At 39.9% G+C, this 22281-nt stretch overlaps 1 protein-coding gene across 1 annotated transcript; it reads right to left on the reverse strand.

Annotated features, from left to right (window-relative positions):
* Positions 1–486: 486 nt before the first annotated feature.
* Positions 487–22216, reverse strand: LOC135476528 (THO complex subunit 5 homolog). The gene is made up of 19 exons (XM_064756574.1): positions 22099–22216; positions 20945–21097; positions 20139–20246; positions 19745–19842; positions 19065–19140; positions 18303–18373; positions 18004–18118; positions 17023–17155; positions 16164–16238; positions 15633–15679; positions 9456–9555; positions 8529–8640; positions 7804–7905; positions 7186–7391; positions 4181–4284; positions 3273–3360; positions 2575–2690; positions 1874–2064; positions 487–1121 (listed from the first exon to the last, which is right to left on the reverse strand). Exons 1-19 carry the CDS (start codon positions 22204–22206, stop codon positions 1058–1060), a joined length of 2067 nt encoding a protein of 688 aa, XP_064612644.1. The 5' UTR covers positions 22207–22216; the 3' UTR covers positions 487–1057.
* Positions 22217–22281: the final 65 nt, after the last annotated feature.

The raw sequence follows: 22281 nt of genomic DNA on the forward strand, positions 1-22281 counted from the left end.
AGTTGGTAATTTACGGTATTTAATATGTACACACTGAATCAACGATGGAATACCCACCTCATGTTATTGTGCTCTACATTTGTTCAAACCCTGATCTCAATACCTGCAGTACATTTTAAGATCCCACCCCTAGCAATTTGTTTACCATTGCTTTCCCTGTTTAACCGGCCTCGATGGCTCAGTTGGTAGAGCGTCCACTTTGCGGGCGGTAGATCCAGGGTCAATCCTCGGTCGGGTCACACCTAAGACCTTAAAAGAGGAAATTGTAGTTCCCTCGCTTGGCATTTAGCATTAAGGGATAGTGCAACGACTGGTTGACCGGTATCAGTATAATGGCCCGTATCAGTATAATGGCTATTGGACGGCTTACTTATTTTGGTAAGTCATCTTGATGACACAGTACTAGATAAATAGGCGGTGGGAATCCATCCTGCAAAATGGAGGCACATTACATGTACATGCACTCTAAGGACTCCTTCATCGTCATATGACCGAAAAATTGTTAAGTACGACTTTAAACCCTAAGCACTCTTGCACTCACTCACTTTCCCTGTTACATAAACTACACTTGTACTTCGTACAGCCGAGCTAATAAGGGACAATGACTTAAAAGACAACTGCACTGTGTCAAGTTTTCTCAAAATATTGAACACATTTATTGTCTCATCATGGCTGATACATGATTATGGACATTCCAAGGTGTTTGTCAAATGATGTCGTGATGTGATCCGGATTCACATGAAATGATGAGTGAAACAGCCAGAGACTTTCAGACTGGAGATTTGTAAATATACTACATTTCAACATTTTGTGTTTTTATTCTCCATCCAAACTGTGTTAATAAAGACTGAGTTGTAACAGTTTGTGATACAGTCTAAGCCTTTCAGACTGGAGATCTGTGGATATACAACACTTTATCCAAACCGATACTAAAGGCTGATTTTCACGGCGTGTCTTTCAGTTCTTCGTATGAAACATGATAGCACTCCAAACAGTGATGATAAAGGTTGATTTTCACAGTTTTGTTTATCTTGTTTTCCACCTGTACGTGAGTCACCTATCTATGAAGGAAAAAGCTCAGCTGGGGGTTGTACCTGTAAGGCTTGCTTCTCTGAGGGCCTCTGGAATTGAAAAAATAAATGCAGGATGCTTGTTATAAAGGAGTTAACGGGCCATGAAAATTGTCTGACATCAAGACCAGAGCAATGTAATGATATCTCCATTAAAGATACTACCTGCAGACATCATTTTATTTAACCTATTTCTTAATTTGCTTTGTATTCAACATCACACTCAATAATATTTCACTTGGAAAGAGAAGCAGGAGAAAACCACCATTCTTTGCCAGGTACATGTACCTGTATCTCCTGACTTAAAACCAAAGCAGCAAGAGCTGGATTTGAACTTGCTGCCTCACTGATCTTGGGCCCATTTTCTGCTACTAGAACAACTCTACAGTTGACCTAGTCAGTGTGGGCAGTGCCAGCAGATTTGAGCTGACATATATACTCTTTCTTTTACTGATGACAACTGCACTATGTGACAAACTACAAGTTATGGAACTTTCCACATGTATATATCTCCCATTTAACTACTGAAATTTTCAATCACCTGTAATTCCTGTTCTACATAACACTAGCAAAGCTCAAATGAATGATAACCTTCCAACACATTCCAACATGGAATTTTACTGGCTTTGGCATGTAGACTACAGTTATTTGGTTTAACCAAGCTATTTACCCTGTGTGATTGTTATTTTTTTTTATTTTTATCATACACTGTGCCGAGAACCTTGAAGAAAGAGAAGTGTAGCTTGATTTATTTAGCTGCTTTGGGTTTTATGCCCTACTCCAGACCCTGCTGTAAGCCTTACTTTCCCATCCTGGGGAAAATCTTCTCCTTGGGAATCTCCGCTGGACCTTCAAAGGACATATTCTGGGCTTCAGTCTCCAGGTAAACATCAAAACAGACGAGCAATCGCTGCAGCTGATTGGACAAGAGCTGGTCATGTGACTTCCCCTGGATGAGCTCATCCCAGTGTACATTGACTTCCGTTTCCACTTCCTGGAATGGGGTCAGAATGTGTTACTGTCAGATTGTCACATGTCAGGACGAGGAGAACAGCAGTCGAGTACATGTAGAGGACAGAGACCTGTCATGCGCACAGATTTCATAGCGAGATTCAGTGCAGTGAGGATGGAAATTTTCATTTTACTACAAATCTAGCATTAAAGTCACAATCAGTTAAGGGGACGGGACAATGATTCAGTGAGGTTTTTAGGGCAGTGAGTCAGAAAACAAGGGGAAAATGTTTTACTTTAGATCTAGTATTAAAGTCACAAATCAATTTAAGGTAGGGATATCTAGATTTAGTGCAATCAGGAAGGAAAATGGGATAATACACCGGCCTTGGAATATGAATTCAATTCCCAATGATTATTTTTCTTATTTTTGTTTTAAAACCATATTCAAAAACTTTTTACTTCTACAAGGAGATCATTACGTTTTGAAGAGCCTTAAAAATGACACAGCATTAAAGTGACAAATGAGATCAGGAAAAGCAAGAAAATGTACCCTGATGTGGAAGTCGGTCAGGCCAGTTCTCTCAGTCTTCCAGTGGACATGAACCAGGAAGAATGGGGCTGAGCTGGGATAGTCCGGCTTCAACACTATCTGAGAGGTCAGCTTGGCTGAAAACACAAACAGGCACAGGTGTCTCATAATAGTAGGCCTGTGGTATGACAGTTGGTTGGAAACATTAAAAGGCCTATCTACATGTATTATTTATTTCCAAACTTCTTGATACATGTATAAAACAAACAGAGCACACCATTCAAAGAAATGAAACAAGAAAAAGGGTGATCAGATGCAGCACTGAAAATTATATCCAAAATACCTTCACTTCTCGGCATTCGAGTACTCTTGTATAGAATTATAAAATGCAATTGAATATTTGAATTCTGACCTTGTCTTTATGGATCCTACCAACTCTCAAGGGTGTTGCTAACATAACAGGTTTATCTTTTTGGCCCTACACCTTGTTTTAAAAGGTCAGATTAGCTCTTTAAGTGCATCAGTGCATATTGTGCGCATTGAGGGTGAGGGCGTACTGAATAATTTCAAACTTTACATTTATACAACAAGATTACCTATGTTGTATTAGAACAGTTTTTCTTTCAAAATCATTCTGTTACCAACATACATTTTATAGCTTCCTTTGTTTTACAATTACTTGTACATCATGGGCAAACATAATCCAACTACATAAAAACCTGAGCCTCTGTCCACCACAGCTGTGAAGAAGATGTCTGCCTCCTCCGCAAGACCACTGTCTATTGCCGTCTGTGTGTAGGGGAGGCTCTGGAAGGGGTAAAACAATGTATCAATATCAGGAGGTAATAAGGCTTTAAACAAACTGTTTAAACTGAGGCGCCTTACCGAAGGCAAGTAAGCCACCCCGGCCACGGGTCAACCAGTAATTGCACTATCCCCTTCATGCTAAACGCCAGGTGAGGAAGTTACACACAGAATAATGAAATGTGAAATTATAATTATAAGCCATGATGTGAACATGATACATAATGCCAATGCCCCACAGCATCCTACACTACTAACCTGGCTAGCTTTGGTCATGATACATAATGCCAATGCACCACAGCATCCTACAATACTAAGCTGGCTAGCTTTGGTCATGACATGTATGAGGACTACACAGGATGAAAGCTTGATTTGTGAACTCAGTGAAGAATCTGTATACATGAACTGACAATTACATCTTTATGAATGAAGTCTTGATACAAGAACTAACAATGAAATCTTGATTCTTGAATCTTGAAGAACTTACAATTAAGTTTTGATACGTGAACTTAAAATGAAGTCTTGACATGTGAACTTTCAATGAAGTCTTGATATGTCAATTGGCAATGAAGTCTTGATATGTTATCTTACAATGAAGTCCTGATATGTGATCTTACAATAAAGTCTTGACACGTGATCACACAATGAAGTCTTGATATGCCATTTTACAATGAACTCTAGATACATCAACTAATAGTGAAATCTTGACACGTGATCATACAATGAAGTCTTGATATGTGAATTACAATGAAGTCATGATAGGTGAATTACACTGAAGTCTTCATGCGTGAATTTACAATGCAATCTTGATATGTGAACTTACAATGAAGTCTGCATATGTAGACCGTCTCCAGGAAGTGAGTTGAGACAGGATTTTGGTTGGGAATAGATTCTGATGTTCACTGGACACAGGAACGCTGTACCTCTCTGGAGAAACACAAGAGATCAAAAATAAAACCTCTGGTGGTTACATGTGGGTGCTCAATCCAAGGCCACAGATATTCAGTACTGTTCTCGGTTTTGTTCACTGGCACATCTACTTCCTTTGGTCATGCAAGGCAGTCTCCTCATTAAAAATCAAGCATGCCAATTTCTAATACATTTTCAAAAATTGTGAATATATCCTCTTTTCATTGGGAAGATGGTATATTTTTTAACTCTGTTGATGCCAATTTCCAGTGCACGCCGGGCAACCATTTCCACTATGCTCGGCGTGGCTCCAGTGCACATCATTTTCTGCGGAGCAGCTCAATAACTTTTCCATCTCGGACTGAAGACGATCTTTTCCCTGAAAAACTCATCAACCTTGTTTCTGAATGACCAGGTTTCTTTAACAAAACCACTAATGATTACAAAGATCTAAATATTCATGACAATGCCTGGCAGTAAATGGCCGAGCAGCTACTGTAAACCTAGGAGTTAGTTAACCTAGGAAAAAAAATGTAGCCCAAGATCAGAACGTACACCTGCGGCCCAAATAGGCCGTATTTCCTCACTCAACTCCTCTATGCAGGTGATCCTGGAAATCTGCTATGTTGACACTAGGCTGGAAAATTTGTCCAGATTCAGAACCGGTTTTTGGCCTGTTGGTTGCATTCATACCTATACAATTTTAATCATGGTGTGTGTGTATGTTACCCAATTACAGACGGAGTTAACCTCCTGATAATTTGATAAGTACAACCAGTGAACGATTCTTGTGACAAGCCACAGTGCAACCACTATGACTGTGAATTTCATGATTCATAAATAAAAACGTAATGAGAGAGGAGACATGAGGGAGAGAGTAGAAACGTACATGCGCATGGTTTTATGTAAGAAACATCATACAGGAACCACACTAATGTAGGTCAACGTCATCCATGCTGATTGGTGACAATTAAATTGAAATTAATTAAATTCAATTAAATTCGGTCACTTCACATTTTTCTACCCCAAACTTGAAAATATGGGTCTAGCCACATCAGACTTTCACACAAGGTAGCCCTGGCTGATTATTTCACACCTCTCCCCATAATGAGAGATATGATATAGCCACCTCAGACTAGCCCCATTACAAAAACTACAACGACCATAATCTAGGTAAATTATATTGTCACATTAAAACATACATGTCACATAGACATAAAAACTTTGATATAGTTCATTTACCAGAAATCGCTAGCTCAGCGTCATGACCCAGAAGCCTCTCACGAATGCGGTCGCTGTGAGTTCAAGTCCAGCTCATGCTGGCTTCCTCTCCGACTGTACATGGGAAGGCCTGCCAGCAACCTGTGGATGGTCGTGGGTTTCAACCGGGCTCTGCCCCATTTTCTCCCACCATAATGCTGGCTGCCGTCATATAAGTGAAAAGTTCTTGAGTACGGTGTAAAACACCAATCAAATAAATAAATAAAGAAGTAAGAGAAGAAAGAATAATAACTAAAAAAAAAGAAAAGAAAAAAATGTGACTGTTAGAGATCCGTTTCCGCTGTCGCATGGCCACAATAAGTGAAACAAGCAATTCTTCTTCTGAGTCGTCTTCAGCAGGGTCGCGGTTGCTATGTTTGGCGGTGGCAGCCACTTTGTATCAACAACTGGCTCGTTCGTCATCCGCGATGTTCGGCAGACATCGGATGTACGGCGCAAAGGGAAACTGCCCATGTGGCGTGACGTTGCAACGTGCTGCGAGGATTTTGCAGCGAGCCCGGCAGTGGAAATTGGCCTTAAGATGGAGATAGTGTAAAGTAGGACCTCAATCTAGTGTTACGTGAAAAAATGATTGTTGCAATAATGAAGTGTATTAGTTTCTACTGTAACGTAATTCTTCCTTTACTGTGATGTCATATTGACGAGCAGGGAAACGAACATTTGACTTCAATGAAATGGCGTCAAGGTCCTACTGCCGGGCATTTGACAGGATCCCATTTATAGCAAGCATAATAATGTTAAAGCAAAAGTACAGAATGTATCTAGGGTTCAACAGAATCCTGTTTTTGTAGCCTAGGGCTTTGACATTTGAGCACAGCATAGGCAGAATAACTTGATTTCAGTCAACACAACCATACAAGGGTCAATAATGTGATAGTGAAACTGGGAAAATGGTCAACCAATCAAAAGTAAATGGGAGAATGGTTAACCAATCAAATGTAAATGGGAAAATGGTCAACCAATCAAAAGTAAATAGGAGAATGGTTAACCAATCAAATGTAAATGGGAAAATGGTCAACCAATCAAAAGTAAATGGGAGAATGGTTAACCAATCAAATGTAAATGGGAAAATGGTCAACCAATCAAAAGTAAATGGGAGAATGGTTAACCAATCAAAAGTAAATGGGAAAATGGGTAACCAATCAAAAGTAAATGGGAAAATGGTCCACCAATCAAAAGTAAAGATGCAGTCCTATCCCATAAACAGTTGCAGCACTACGTTTCTCTATGATATTACTTGTGACAAAAAAAAACATATAATATTATTTTTTAATATTAACGCATTGAAAATAATGGATTCTGCATTGGCCTGTTGAGTCCACGATGGCATACAGTGATGGCACATGGCATGATACATGCTGGGATTCCATGATTTCTAAATTTTAAATTGATGTACCTCTCTGTAGTGCTATGGATTCGGACTGATGACAAATGTTACATGTACTATTTAAAACAGAAATATGTCCTAAGGGCAAACAGACCACAATGTAATCCAAATACTTTTAAAAAGTCATAAAAAAAATATATCTAGTTGTTTTCTTGGAACATTTTAGACTCCTTTTTTTTTTTTTTGATGTGTGCTTCATTTTTTTTTTCTCTTAAATATTCTGAGTACATCCACTAGCCAGATTGCCTTACCCAATGAGATGAGCTGTTTGAGCAGAGCAAGGCGTGCTTTGAGCCGTTGTCGTAACAGACGGATAGTCTCCTGCATATAACTCGCGCTGACTGTGCTTCTGGCCTTGACCTGTTCGGTGTCCGCCAGGAACTGGAGGCCTCCAAGCCACTGCGCCCAGCGGTACGGCTTACCAGTGTGGCAGATATGCTCACTGAAATCTGTGGATCTGTAGAGAAACACAAATATTCTGGCTGACTTTGGATTTGATGAAAGAATTCATGTATGCAGAGTAAATGACCTAAACTTCGCCCAAAGCAGTGCAATTTTAGAAGCAAATAAAATACTATTATTGGTGCTGAAAGTTTTTCCAGTAGGATATCATCATACCTTTCAAACAAACCTTAAAACCACATTTCTACAGTCACTAGATCTCTCCAACTCAGACAAGATGTGAAAAATCTGACATGGGCGAAAATGTAAGATCAATTACCATACTGTGAACTTTTAGTCTTTAAGTACTTACATTTTCTGAAGAAACAGCCAAACATACAGATTGACATCTCAGCACAAAATGGTCAGGTAAACGATCTTTAATAAATGCAGAAGTGTTTTCATGGTTTCATAAGAATAGGACATACCCAACTCGTCGTAAGTCATAGTGATTGGCCGGATTGGGCGTGTTGTTACCATGGTCACCAGGATAAAGATCATCTAAAATGGAATCCGGTGACAGCAGATCACTGGAGAGAAAAACAGATAAAACATAAATTATTGAACAATGTTTATGTGTTTTATTTAAAACCTTTTAGGACTTAAATGCCCTTCAATTTTCCATACGTGAGTCTAATTATCTAATTATAACATGTCACACATTCATATTTGCCGACTTACTTGTACATAAAGATTTATTGATTTATTTGATTGATGTTTTACGCCATACTCAAGAATATTTCACTTATACGACGGCGGCCAGCCGGGCAGAGGGAAACCCACGACCATCCACAGGTTGCTGACAGACCTTCCCACTTCTGGCTGGAGAGGAAGCCGGCTTGAGCTGGAGTTCAACTCACAGCGACCGCATTCGTGAGGGGCTTCCGGGTCATTACGCTGCGCTAGCCCGCTAACCAACTGAGCCACGGAAGTCCCCTGTACCATATAAGTCATAACTGCAGCTGTTTTGGAGGATGGTGTAACCATAGTTACCACATGATGAGACAGACACCAAGTGAAATCTACCTCACATGCCTCATAATTTTGTCAATTTTAACACTTCCATGCCAAATCCTGAGCATTTTTCTGAAAATTGTTTGAAATAAAAAAAAGGAATTCCTCTAAAATGCCAGTTTTGAATACTAAGACTCACCCTCCAGAAATAGAGTTCAAATTGGTGTCTCCAGCAGCCTGAACTTTGACACCTACTGTGACGATGTTTAGCATGACGATGTATGTAAAACTCAACTGGAGAGAGCTGCCATCTGGGAAAAAACAGTTATATCATAAATTACAAAATGAGACAGATCACAGGAGTAAACTCAAATGTGACATTTGTACTATAATTTACTTCCTACATCACAGAAACTACAACTGTCTGGCTCATTCTTGCAATTAACAACATGCTTGGTTTTTGCTCTGCATTTCCACATTTCGTCTACCCTAATTCTTCTGTTTTTCGAGACAGTTATTAGTACTGCTGAAAGCAGAATATTGCGTTTCTTTCTCAGCTTTTTGGGAAAGTAAAGATGCAAGTATGCTGTTCATTATGAAAATGAAACTAAATATTCTTGCTACAGCTACATGCACATTGGCAAACAAGAGCAGGCCAGGCGTCCCAAAAATGAGAATAGGGTAGTTTTTACACAGCCAAAATAGCTAGTTACCCTGCCTTCCACATCTCCTTTAAGCACAGTGTAATAGTATGCCAACTGGTAGAGCCTTGAATAACTTGATCATGTTCTGTTTTATTACTTCTGACTTCCTGTTGATTAAGGCCACACCAGTTTAAATGGTTGTTTTACAGATGGAGCATATCTTATGTCTGGGTTGAAAGGGAATATTATTTTCTGGGAAATGTGGACTGTCCCAGCACTTTTGAAAATAAAGACATATTTGTATGATCAGAAAACTTCGAAATAAAAACAGGAAAATCATGAAAATATCAAGATCAGACAAAACATATAATTGTGCATTTACTGTTAAATTTTTATTTGATTTGTGGACTTTTTTGCATTAGCTTGAGTGCAAAACATTTACAATGCAAACTAAAACAGGTGTCAAGAAAAATGCACCCGACCTTTACAACGTATTTCCAGAGTGATGAACAAAGGATGCTTCCTGAAAATTCTGTCTTTGGCAGTACTGTGTCTCTCATCATGGGTCTTGCGCCTCCGCTTCTAAAAACAGGCAAGGAAGAACAGAATTTAGCTTACACAAGGTTAATATGTGATAAATCATTGATAACAAACCAAAGTAAACACACACACAGAGAGAGATGATTGCCACTATGTTATTTGATAGTTTGCATGTCTGTACTCCATCGAGTCTGATAGCTCACTGGATCAATGCTACTAAAATACCAAAGACCATACTGAGGAATTCTGGGAAGTATGGTTGCAAGAAGTCAGTTTTGTCTCTCAGTAAAAGTGAGTGAGAGTACTTAGACTGGGAATCATATGTGTACACCAATCAATGTGGAGTGGGAGTACTTAGACTGGGGATCATATGTGTACACCAATCAATGTGGAGTGGGAGTACTTAGACTGGGAATCATATGTGTACACCAATCAATGGGGAGTGGGAGTACCTAGATGGGGAATCATATGTGTACACCAATCAATGTGAGTGGGAGTACTTAGACTGGGAATCATACGTGTACACCAATCAATGGGGAGTGGGAGTACCTAGATGGGGAATCATATGTGTACACCAATCAATGTGAGTGGGAGTACTTAGACTGGGAATCATATGTGTACACCAATCAATGTGAGTGAGAGTACTTAGACTGGGAATCATATGTGTACACCAATCAATGTGGAGTGGGAGTACTTAGATGGGTAATCATATGTGTACACCAATCAATAAGGAGGGAGGAGTACCTAGATGGGGAATTATATGTGTACACCATTCAATGTGAGTGAGAGTACTTAGACTGGGAATCATTTACACCAATCAATGTCGAGTGGGAGTACCTAGATGGGGGATCATATGTGTACACCAATCAATGTGGAGTGGGAGTACCTAGATGGGGAATCATATGTGTACGCCAATCAATGTGAGTGAGAGTACTTAGACTGGGAATCATGTGTACACCAATCAATCAGGAGTGGGAGTACCTAGATGGGGAATCATATGTGTACACCAATCAATGTGGAATGGGAGTACCTAGATGGGGAATCATATGTGTACACCAATCAATGTGGAGTGGGAGTACTTAGACTGGGAATCATACGTGTACACCATTCAATGTGAGTGGGAGTACTTAGACTGAAAATCATATGTGTACACCAATCAATGAGGAGTGGGAGTACCTAGATGGGGAATCATATGTGTACACCAATCAATGTGAAGTGGGAGTACCTAGATGGGGAATCATATGTGTACACCAATCAATGTGAAGTGGGAGTACTTAGATGGGTAATCATATGTGTACACCAATCAATGTGGAGTGGGAGTACTTAGACGGGGAATCACATGTGTACACCAATCAATGTGAGTAGGAGTACTTAGACTGGGAATCATATGTGTACACCAATCAATGTGAAGTGGAAGCACTTAGACTGGGAATCATATGTGTACACCAATCAATGTGGAGTGGGAGTACTTAGACTGGGAATCATATGTGTACACCAATCAATGTGGAGTGGGAGTGCTTAGATGGGGAATCATATGTGTACACCAATCAATGTGAAGTGGGAGTACCCAGATGGGTAATCATATGTGTACACCAATCGATGTGAGTGGGAGTATCTAGATGGGTAATCATACGTGTACACCAATCAATGTGAGTGGGAGTACTTAGACTGGGAATCATATGTGTACACCAATCAATGAGGAGTGGGAGTACCTAAATGGATAATCATATGTGAAGTGGGAGTACCTAGTGGAAGTGGAAGCACTTAGACTGGGAATCATATGTGTACACCAATCAATGTGGAGTGGGAGTACTTAGACTGGGAATCATATGTGTACACCAATCAATGTGGAGTGGGAGTGCTTAGATGGGGAATCATATGTGTACACCAATCAATGTGAAGTGGGAGTACCTAGATGGGGAATCATATGTGTACACCAATCAATGTGAAGTGGAAGCACTTAGATGGGAATCATATGTGTACACCAATCAATGTGGAGTGGGAGTACTTAGATGGGGAATCATATGTGTACACCAATCAATGTGGAGTGGGAGTGCTTAGATGGGGAATCATATGTGTACACCAATCAATGTGAGTGGGAGTACCTAGATGGGTAATCATATGTGTACACCAATCAATGTGAGTGGGAGTATCTAGATGGGTAATCATACGTGTACACCAATCAATGTGAGTGGGAGTACTTAGACTGGGAATCATATGTGTACACCAATCAATGAGGAGTGGGAGTACCTAAATGGGTAATCACATGTGTACACCAATCAATGTGAAGTGGGAGTACCTAGATGGGGAATCATATGTGTACACCAATCAATGTGAAGTGGAAGCACTTAGACTGGGAATCATATGTGTACACCAATCAATGTGGAGTGGGAGTACTTAGACTGGGAATCATATGTGTACACCAATCAATGTGGAGTGGGAGTGCTTAGATGGGGAATCATATGTGTACACCAATCAATGTGAAGTGGGAGTACCTAGATGGGTAATCATATGTGTACACCAATCAATGTGAGTGGGAGTATCTAGATGGGTAATCATACGTGTACACCAATAAATGTGGAGTGGGAGTACTTGGATGGGGAATCATATGTGTACATCAATCAATGTGGAGTGGGAGTACCTAGATGGGGAATCATATGTGTATACCAATCAATGCGAGTGGGAGTACTTAGACTGGGAATCATATGTGTACACCAATCAATATGGAATGGGAGTACCTAGATGGAGAATCATATGTGTACACCAATCAATGAGGAGTGGGAGTACCTAGATGGGGAATCATATGTGTACACCAATCAATGTGAAGTGGGAGTACTTAGATGGGGAATCACATGTGTACACAAATCAATGAGGAATGGGAGTACCTAGATGGGGAATCATACGTGTACACCAATCAATGTGGCGTGGGAGTACCTAGATGGGGAATCATATGTGTACACCAATCAATGTGAGTGAGAGTACCTAGATGGGGAATCATGTGAGTACACCAATCAATGAGGAGTGGGAGTACCTAGATGGGGGATCATATGTGTACACCAATCAATGTGAGTGAGAGTACCTAGATGGGGAATCATATGTGTACACCAATCAAGGTGAAGTGGGAGCACTTAGACTGGGAATCATACGTGTACACCAATCAATGAGGAGTGGGAGTACCTAGATGGGGAATCATATGTGTACATCAATCAATGTGGAATGGGAGTACCTAGATGGGGAATCATATGTGTACACCAATCAATGAGGAGTGGGAGTACCTAGATGGGGAATCATATGTGTACACCAATCAATGTGAGTGAGAGTACCTAGATGGGGAATCATGTGAGTACACCAATCAATGAGGAGTGGGAGTACCTAGATGGGGGATCATATGTGTACACCAATCAATGTGAGTGAGAGTACCTAGATGGGGAATCATATGTGTACACCAATCAATGTGGAATGGGAGTACCTAGATGGGGAATCATATGTGTACACCAATCAATGAGGAGTGGGAGTACCTAGAATGGGGATCATATGTGTACACCAATCAATGTGAGTGAGAGTACCTAGATGGGGAATCATATGTGTACACCAATCAATGAGGAGTGGGAGTACCTAGATGGGTAATCATATGTGTACACCAATCAATGTGAGTGAGAGTACCTAGATGGGGAATCATGTGAGTACACCAATCAATGAGGAATGGGAGTACCTAGATGGGGAATCATGAGTACACCAATCAATGTGGAGTGGGAGTACCTAGATGGGGAACCATGAGTACACCAATCAATGTGAGTGAGAGTACCTAGATGGGGAATCATGTGAGTACACCAATCAATGAGGAGTGGGAGTACTTAGGCTGGGAATCATATAAAGAGAGCATCACACACTTCTCTTTATTTATGTGCTTCTGATAACAACAAATGACAAATTATTGTGAATAACAAATGACAAATCAATGTTTCATTTGACTACTCAGGGCTTACAATTTGGCCCTTGTTCATTGTGGTAGGTCTGTCCCATGAAAACATATCTATAGTGAATCTTGATGAATCTCTGGATATCACCTGTGACCAGATGGCTGTTGATAGTGCAAGAAGTTATGGATAATGCCAGTGAGTCTTGATGAATCTGAGGATATCACCTGTGATCAGAAGGCCATTGATAGTACAAAAAGTTACGGAGAATGCCGGTGAATCTTGATGAATCTCTGGACATCACCTGTGACCAGAAGGCCACTGATAGTAGAAGAAGTTATGGAGAATGCCGGTGAATCTTGATGAATCTCTGGACATCACCTGTGACCAGAAGGCCAATGATAGTACAAGAAGTTATGGAGAATGATGGTGAATCTTGATGAATCTGAGGATATCACCTGTGATCAGAAGGCTGTTGATAGTACAAGAAGTTACGGAGAATGATGGTGAATCTTCATGAATCTCTGGACATCACCTGTCACCAGAAAGCCACTGATAGTACAAGAAGTTATGGATAATGCCAGTGAATCTTGATGAATCTGAAGATATCACCTGTGATCAGAAGGCTGTTGATAGTACAAGAAGTTACGGAGAATGATGGTGAATCTTGATGAATCTATGGACATCACCTGTGATCAGAAGGCCAATGATAGTACAAGAAGTTATGGATACTGCCAGCGAGTCTTGATGAATCTGAGGATATCACCTGTGACCAGAAGGCCATTGATAGTACAAGAAGTTACGGAGAATGAAGGTGAATCTTGATGAATCTCTGGACATCACCTGTGACCAGAAGGCCAATGATAGTACAAGAAGTTATGGATAATGCCAGTGAATCTTGATGAATCTGAAGATATAACCTGTGATCAGAAGGCTGTTGGTAGTACAAGAAGTTACGGAGAATGATGGTGAATCTTCATGAATCTCTGGACATCACCTGTGACCAGAAGGCCACTGATAGTAGAAGAAGTTATGGATACTGCCAGTGAGTCTTGATGAATCTGAAGACATCACCTGTGATCAGAAGGCTGTTGATAGTAGAAGAAGTTACGGAGAATGATGGTGAATCTTGATGAATCTCTGGATATCACCTGTGATCAGAAGGCTGTTGATAGTACAAGAAGTTATCAAGAATGCCGGTGAATCTTCATGAATCTCAGGACATCACCTGTGATCAGAAGGCCAATGATAGTACAAGAAGTTATGGATAATGCCAGTGAGTCTTGATGAATCTGAGGATATCACCTGTGACCAGAAGGCCATTGATAGTACAAGAAGTTACGGAGAATGATGGTGAATCTTGATGAATCTCTGGACATCACCTGTGACCAGAAGGCCACTGATAGTACAAGAAGTTATGGATAATGCCAGTGAGTCTTGATGAATCTGAGGATATCACCTGTGACCAGAAGGCCACTGATAGTACAAGAAGTTATCAAGAATGCCGGTGAATCTTCATGAATCTCTGGATATCACCTGTGATCAGAAGGCCACTGATAGTACAAGAAGTTATGGAGAATGTTGGTGAATCTTCATGAATCTCTGGATATCACCTGTGATCAGAAGGCCGCTGGTAGTACAAGAAGTTATCGAGAATGCTGGTGAATCTTGATGAATCTGAGGATATCACCTGTGATCAGAAGGCTGTCAGAGTGGTCACAAAGCTATCGTTGGGTATCTTCATTCTGATTAATCTCCACTGGCTGGGTTTTTATCGAAGAATTAAACATCATATACCATCGTTATGAACTACAAGCATATTTTTGTCACCAAGTGCCTTTGATTTCAACCAATCAATCAGTGATTACAAAGGCCAAATAAAAGTCCTGTAAAGAACTGAATGGTCAGTTTTATGTGCATGGATGATTATGGATTAACATCACTTCGGCAAAATGATGGCAACAGTTTTATAGGAGTGACTTTAAACAACTTTTTGGGGTTTCATAAGGCGATGAATAGGCTACAACTGCCCACGAGCTCTTGGGTGACTGAGCACCAAAATTAACGTTCTACAAAGTCACAGTGCAAACAATAGGCCAATAGCTTTAGGCTTAGAGCTAAGTGATTAGCAAAAAGGCTGATTTTACAAGTTTTAGATGAACAGAATTTTTTTAACAGTTAAAACTGGTGTGGTAGACTCACCGACTTGGCTTTCTCCTGCTCTTCAGTTTCACTATCGCTGTCCTCATCTGTCAATTACAACATTTCAATCATACATGTACATATCACAATTTCGGCAGTATTTTTTTTTACATATTCTCAGTTTTCCAAAGAATATTTTGTAAGAATACTTTTTGAATTCTTATTTGTCACTAGCATTATTAAGTGGCATGTTCAAGAATATGTTGTTGAAACAAGTTGATGGTTATTGATGGTGGAGATTGAGGAGGCCATGAAACTAAGTTGACAATCCATAAGGCTCCATCAAAACTTCGTGTCAATTTACATTCCTTACAACCGGAACATTTAGATCAAACCAGTGCACTTTTGGGGGGCAACAATAGCCACATTAGTAAAAACGTATTAAAGAAAAGCACAAGACAAATGTTCTGTACTAATGCAAGACCCAAGAAAGTCTCATTCTTCATCAGGAATTATAGCTAATATAAGCCACATTCATTTTATTGTTGTACCACACTGAACTGCCACCTGTCTGTATCTGACAACACTCACCTAACACCATGTTGTCCCAGTTACTTCCCTTGGCAGCTTGGTAATCCCCTTCAATAGTCACAGTGAGGTACTTGTCTAAAAACGAAAATGAAAGTGATGACCAGACACAACAGAGAAATTATTACATTCACAATGTATTAAGGTGACAAGAACTTCATTTTGTGTTTTAAGATGACATTAGAAAAATCCAAATGTGGAATAAAATAAAGATGAAAATCGGCCATTTTATTTTGTCTGATGTTCCTATTTTCCATGGCTAATTTTTACATGATAGGCTTTTTGCATGTAGTCTAATCTTTATATGATAGACATTTTGCATGTGGTCTAATCTTTATATGATAGGCTTTTTGCATGTAGTCTAATCTTTATATTATAGACATTTTGCACGTAGGCTAATCTTTATATGATAGGCATTTTGTATGTAGTCTTATCTTTATATGCTAGGCATTTTACATGTTGTCTAATCTTTATATTATAGACATTTTGCACGTAGGCTAATCTTTATATGATAGGCATTTTGCATGTAGTCTAATCTTTATATGCTAGGCATTTTACATGTTGTCTAATCTTTACATGATAGCCTTTTGCATGTAGTCTAATTTTTATATGACAGGCATTTTGCATGTAGTCTAATCTTTATATGATAGGCATTTTACATGTTGTCTAATCTTTATATGATAGGCTTTTTCCATGTAGTCTAATTTTTATATGACAGGCATTTTGCATGTAGTCTAATATTTATATGATAGGCATTTTACATGTTGTCTAATCTTTATATGATAGGCTTTTTGCATGTAGTCTAATCTTTATATGATAGGCTTTTTGCAGGTAAATTATAGGCTTTTGCAGGTAATCTTACCGCAGGCCTCTTTGTAGGCGCTGGACTGCATGTAGAGAACATACAGAGGTAACGGGAGATGTGAGGCAATCTCATGCTGCTCGCAGATCTTGTCAAATGGCATGCACAGGTACTCCTGCACTGGTTTGGTCGACTGTGAAGAGACAAATAGTGAAGTCATGATTTGTTTCCTATTAAATGTCTAGAAACACCCTCTCGCAGGCTTCCTCTCCACCCATACGTGGGAAGGTCTATCAGCAACCTGCAGATGGTCATGGGTCCCCCCCCCCACCATAATGCTGACCACCGTCATATAAGTGAAATATTCTAGAGCATGGTGTAAAACACCAAATAAATAAATAAATACTATCACTACCCCATCTACAAAAATCTGAATTTAAAAGTAAAAAATTACAATAGATTGGGACCTACTTAAAATATTCACAAGCTCATCAACGATAAGAACAAATACCTGCCTCAGACGGACTGCTACATATTGATATTAGATCCAAAATGACTACAGGGGCCTCTGTGGCTCAGTCGGTTAGCGCGCTAGCGCAGCGTAATGACCCAGGAGCCTCTCACCAATGCGGTCGCTGTGAGTTCAAGTCCAGCTCATGCTGGCTTCCTCTCCGGCCGTAAGTGGGAAGGTCTGCCAGCAACCTGCAGATGGTCGTGGGTTTCCCCCGGGCTGTGCCCGGTTTCCACCCACCATAATGCTGGCCGCCGTCGTATAAGTGAAATATTCTTGAGTACGGCGTAAAACACCAATCAAAAAAAAAAAAAAAATGACTACATAAAAATCTTTTAAACCTGGATGTAGGCAGCAGTCACTCACGTACATTGTTCATTTCTACAAAAAATCAGTACAACTGCTTTGAGTAAGCACCCTTACCTATGTGTACAATGGACTGTGCAGACATTTGTGTGATATACAGCTGTAAATACGTGTAAGTTTGCAGGATCTAGAGGAAGAATTATCAGTGCCAGCATTGTGGTTACCTGTAGGATATCCCGGAGTTTGGGCTGTAGGCTCTCCAGCTGATCTCTCTTCTCTCTGATCTCATTCTCTATCTGCTCCTTGCTATTCTCAGATTCCTGCAGCTGGGTCGACAGTCTACAACAACAACAACAAATTTATTATGTTCTCTGAATTAATGTGTAATTTACAGTAATTCTTATCTGCTTCAAATATAGAGGCATCTTTTCAGTTACATGTATATTTAAAAGCACTGATTTAGAAAGCTTAAAAAAAAGTAAAATAACTGAATAATTTGTTGATAAAATAAAGGAGATAGCACCTTTTCCTCTGTTCCAGTTCCCAGTCCAGCCTTGCTAAGGTCTGCTTGTGAAGGTTCTTCTCAGTCTCTGTCTATAAACAGACAACGACTCACATGAAAAACAAAACTAAAGCAAATATCCTACCCATTAACACACAGTGTCAATCAATTCATAATCTGATAAGTGCTTAATGCCAAACAAGAAGTTTTTCTTGATCAAGGTGCTTTTTTTCTCCTGATGGAGGAAAACTGAGAGCATGGAAAAATACACCAGTCGTAGAACAAGCATGTGACATATCTTCTGATATTTAAGGGACACCTAGTGTAACCAGTGACAGCTCAAATCCAGCATCAAAAATACTGTCATCATTATGTTAGATGTTAACAAATAAAAATGTTTAAAATAACGTAAATACTGTAGTTCATTTCACTTCATCCCATTAGCTTTAAGAGGAAGCAGGACAAGGCCGACACTGCTACATTTTATTTATTTATTTATTTGATGTGTTTGGTGTTTCATGCCGTACTTAAGAATATTTAATTGCAGTGGGAGGAAACCAGTCTTGGGGGGAAACCCCACAACCATCCACAGGTTGATGGCAGGCCTTCCAACTTACAGCCAGAGAGGAAGCCAGCATGAGCTGAACTTGAACTCGCAGCGATGCCATTGGTGAGAGGCCCTTGGGTCATTGCGCCATGCTGGCATGCTAATCCCCTCAGCTGCGGACGCCTGTCCGACACTGCTACGGATTGCCACACACCTGACAACTCCGAACAACTCACCGGTTTAGAGATCTCTTTGGGGGCCTCTCTGTAAAACTTGTCCACGGGCACCAGCTCTATCTCCTCATCTTTGGATCTGATACATTCAGTATATTATTTATTTGATCGTTGTTTAACACCATACTCAAGAAGTTTTCACTTCTATGATGACAGTCAACTTTATGGGAGTACAGGTTACCAGATACTCGCAGTTAAATGTGCTCATGAATTTCGCCTGTAGAACTAGTGTGTGCTGGATGAAATCAGGGCTTGATCTGCATCACCAAGAATGACTATTTACATAGTGAATCCTTCATCTTCACAGAGAATAAAATTCAGATCTGGAAATCCACAAATAAAATGCTAAACAAAAGTTTCAAATTTAGGCTGCCCAAATTCCTCAACCTTTTGGCATATAAAGGAGTGACTTTCAGTGCATTTTATGTATGTTTTTAATTTGATTTTGATGACTAAACTACACTGGTTGTATTGGCCAGTATCAGGGCTTCACAAAAAGTATAATTTCATCACTCAACACAGAATAATGAATTCAGAATATGCTTGAATAAACATGCTGCAAAGAGGTTGAAGAATTACAGTAGTAAAAAGCGAGAACATGTTTCTTACTATTTACAGCAATTTACAAAAATGTGCCATTCTGTTGTGAACATTTCTGCTGATGACCCAAATAGAAGACTCACTTGAACTCCAGACATTTGGTGATTTCTTTTTGTAGATGAGTCACCTCATACAGCAGATTCTCCAGCTGTAAATGATGCTGATCAATCTTCTGTTTAGCCTGAAAATGAGTCAACAAATTTGTATAGAGAACATGAAGACGACTAGTATCTATACCAAAATGTTACACAAGTAAACAGATGCTTTTAGTAAACAAATAAACAGATCCACCTTAGATTCGAAATGCCACAGAAATGTTCATGTATAGAGAACATTATAAAAATTTATTTGCTTAGTTATTTATTTATTTTTTTTTTTTGGATACTGTTCTTGTCATCACAAATTTGACAGCTGAATATATCATCACGTATATGTAGTGATCTGCTGCCACTATTAATTCTTCTACAGCTTCCATACCTCATTTGTTCCTTCTCTGACTTTCTTACAGCGGATATGTGCAAGGCGATTCATCTTCTTTAGAATGATAAACTGGAGCGTAGCCTGAATCCGCTTCTCCTCTATGGCCTGAAGAACAATTCCATACGCCAGATTTAGTCAGATTAATTTGTCTTTTCTTTTAATGGCAAACATCCCAATTTTCCAACTCATGACAGCTGTCAGTTTTATGAGCAGAAGACACCAGAGTGCAGTCACCTTTTGCCAAGTTACCTTTCCTCGAGTGACATTAGGATTTGTACGCCTCACTTGTTGAACTTGTTGGGATGAACCACTTACTGTCACCAAGACCCCATGAGAGCAAGGGGATGTAAAAAAAAAAAAACCTATCTAAGGCCATGACTGAACTCTCATTTAGAATTGCCGACCATAGCCACAAGTGGCTAGTCTACCATCCCTTTAGGTCACTTGGCCTAAGGCTGACTCGGATAAGTCTTCACCAATATTCAAGTGTGTAATTAAATAAAAGACAACACTAGACCAAAGATATATATGCACCAATACAGTATCCAACATACATACCACTTAATATTTATTTTTGCTCTAACATAACCAAGACATCACAGTTCAAACTAAACAAAATCAGGCTAACACTGTTTTGCCTTTTAGCCAACTGGGTGTGGGGTATGAGTGATATGACATCATATTTGCAGTTTCTTTTAAATGGTATACCCAGAAGTTTTAAAAACTTTAAATCAGAGTACCTGCAATTAGGTTGATCAGGTTTTTGGCAATTCAATCAAATGCATTCTGCATTCCCAGCTTACCGATTCTTTTCCCTGGGCTGATTTCAGCTTTCGGACGTCGGCAATACAGCGCCTAATTTCATCACAGGCTGCTTTGTGCATCTCTAGATCTTCCTGAGGGTCACGATTCAACACTTCTTCTTCCTCGGCATAAAACAGGGAAACCTTTGTATCCTTCAACAAGATGAAGACAACGTCTGGATAGAAGATGATTAATTGGTATTTGATGGGAAGAAAAAAATTCAGACCAAATTCCAGACAGGAAGCCAGCATGAGCTGGACTCACAGGGACTGCGTGTGTGAGAGGCTTGATCCTGGCTGATTATACTGTGTTAGCATGCCAACCACTAGATCAGGGCAGCTCCCACAACTGGATATTCATTTTCCTATTATAGCTGTTAGGAATATATACATATCATTTCACATGAGCTTTCATCCAGTTTATCTACACTTAAATCCAATTCAGTCTCTCAACAATTAAATTCCATTTAGTTATTTGATCTGTGTTTTACGCCGTACTCAAGAATATTTCACTTATACAACCGAGACCAGCATTATGGTGGGTGGAAACCGGGCAGAGCTCGGGGGGAAACCTACGAACACCCGCAGGTTGCTGGCAGACCTTCCCACATACCACCGGAGAGGTAACCAGCATGAGCTGGACTTGAACTCACAGGTGAGACACTCCTGGGTCATTACGCTGTGCTAGTGCGCTAACCAACTGAGCCACGGAGGCCCCCTCAACACATAAATATTTATTTATTTATTTATTTGATTGGTGTTTTACGTCATACTCAAGAATACTTCACTTATACGACGGTGGTCAGCATTATGGTGGGAGGAAACCGGGCAGAGCCCGGGGGAAACCCACGACCATCCACTTCATGGAGATGAAGCCAGCATGTCAACAACTAAATATAACAGAGAATAAAAAGGTCCATGGATATACAACTCACTCCTTCAGTTACATGGTACGTGGAGTTCTATTTTCAACAATTTCTGGTGAGGCAGGTAAGTATCAGACATTGCTGAATACAGACCTCAACGTTTCAACAACTGATGAGAGCGACTTTGTATCATTCACAAAGTGTTCAATTTTCGTCACTGTAACACGAGTTTGATTTCAAGTTAGTCTCATTCATTTTCACTCATTCCAACCTTGCTACATTTCTCACCTCTCCATCTGTTTTAGATTTCTTGTTGTCACCTGATCCTCCACGGTCCTCGCTTCGAATCGCACGCTTTCGCTTAACTTTATCTTTTTCTTTATCCTTAGTCGACATGTTGTCGTGTAGTTAGTATCAGCAATACAATCTAACACTCGGACTACATATTACTAACGAAATAAGGACTCACTG

This window comes from Liolophura sinensis, chromosome 10 (assembly GCF_032854445.1).
Source record: "Liolophura sinensis isolate JHLJ2023 chromosome 10, CUHK_Ljap_v2, whole genome shotgun sequence".
Classification (NCBI taxonomy): Eukaryota; Metazoa; Mollusca; class Polyplacophora; order Chitonida; family Chitonidae; genus Liolophura; species Liolophura sinensis.

Coding starts and splice junctions, on each gene's coding strand:
- LOC135476528 (XM_064756574.1), bottom strand. CDS start 22,206: ATGTCGACTAAGGATAAAGAAAAAGATAAAGTTAAGCGAAAGCGTGCG. Junction 20,247..20,944: donor CAGCCCAGGGAAAAGAATCG/GTAAGCTGGGAA, acceptor ATTGTTCTTCAG/GCCATAGAGGAGAAGCGGAT. Junction 18,119..18,302: donor GAACTGGAACAGAGGAAAAG/GTGCTATCTCCT, acceptor TTGTTGTTGTAG/ACTGTCGACCCAGCTGCAGG.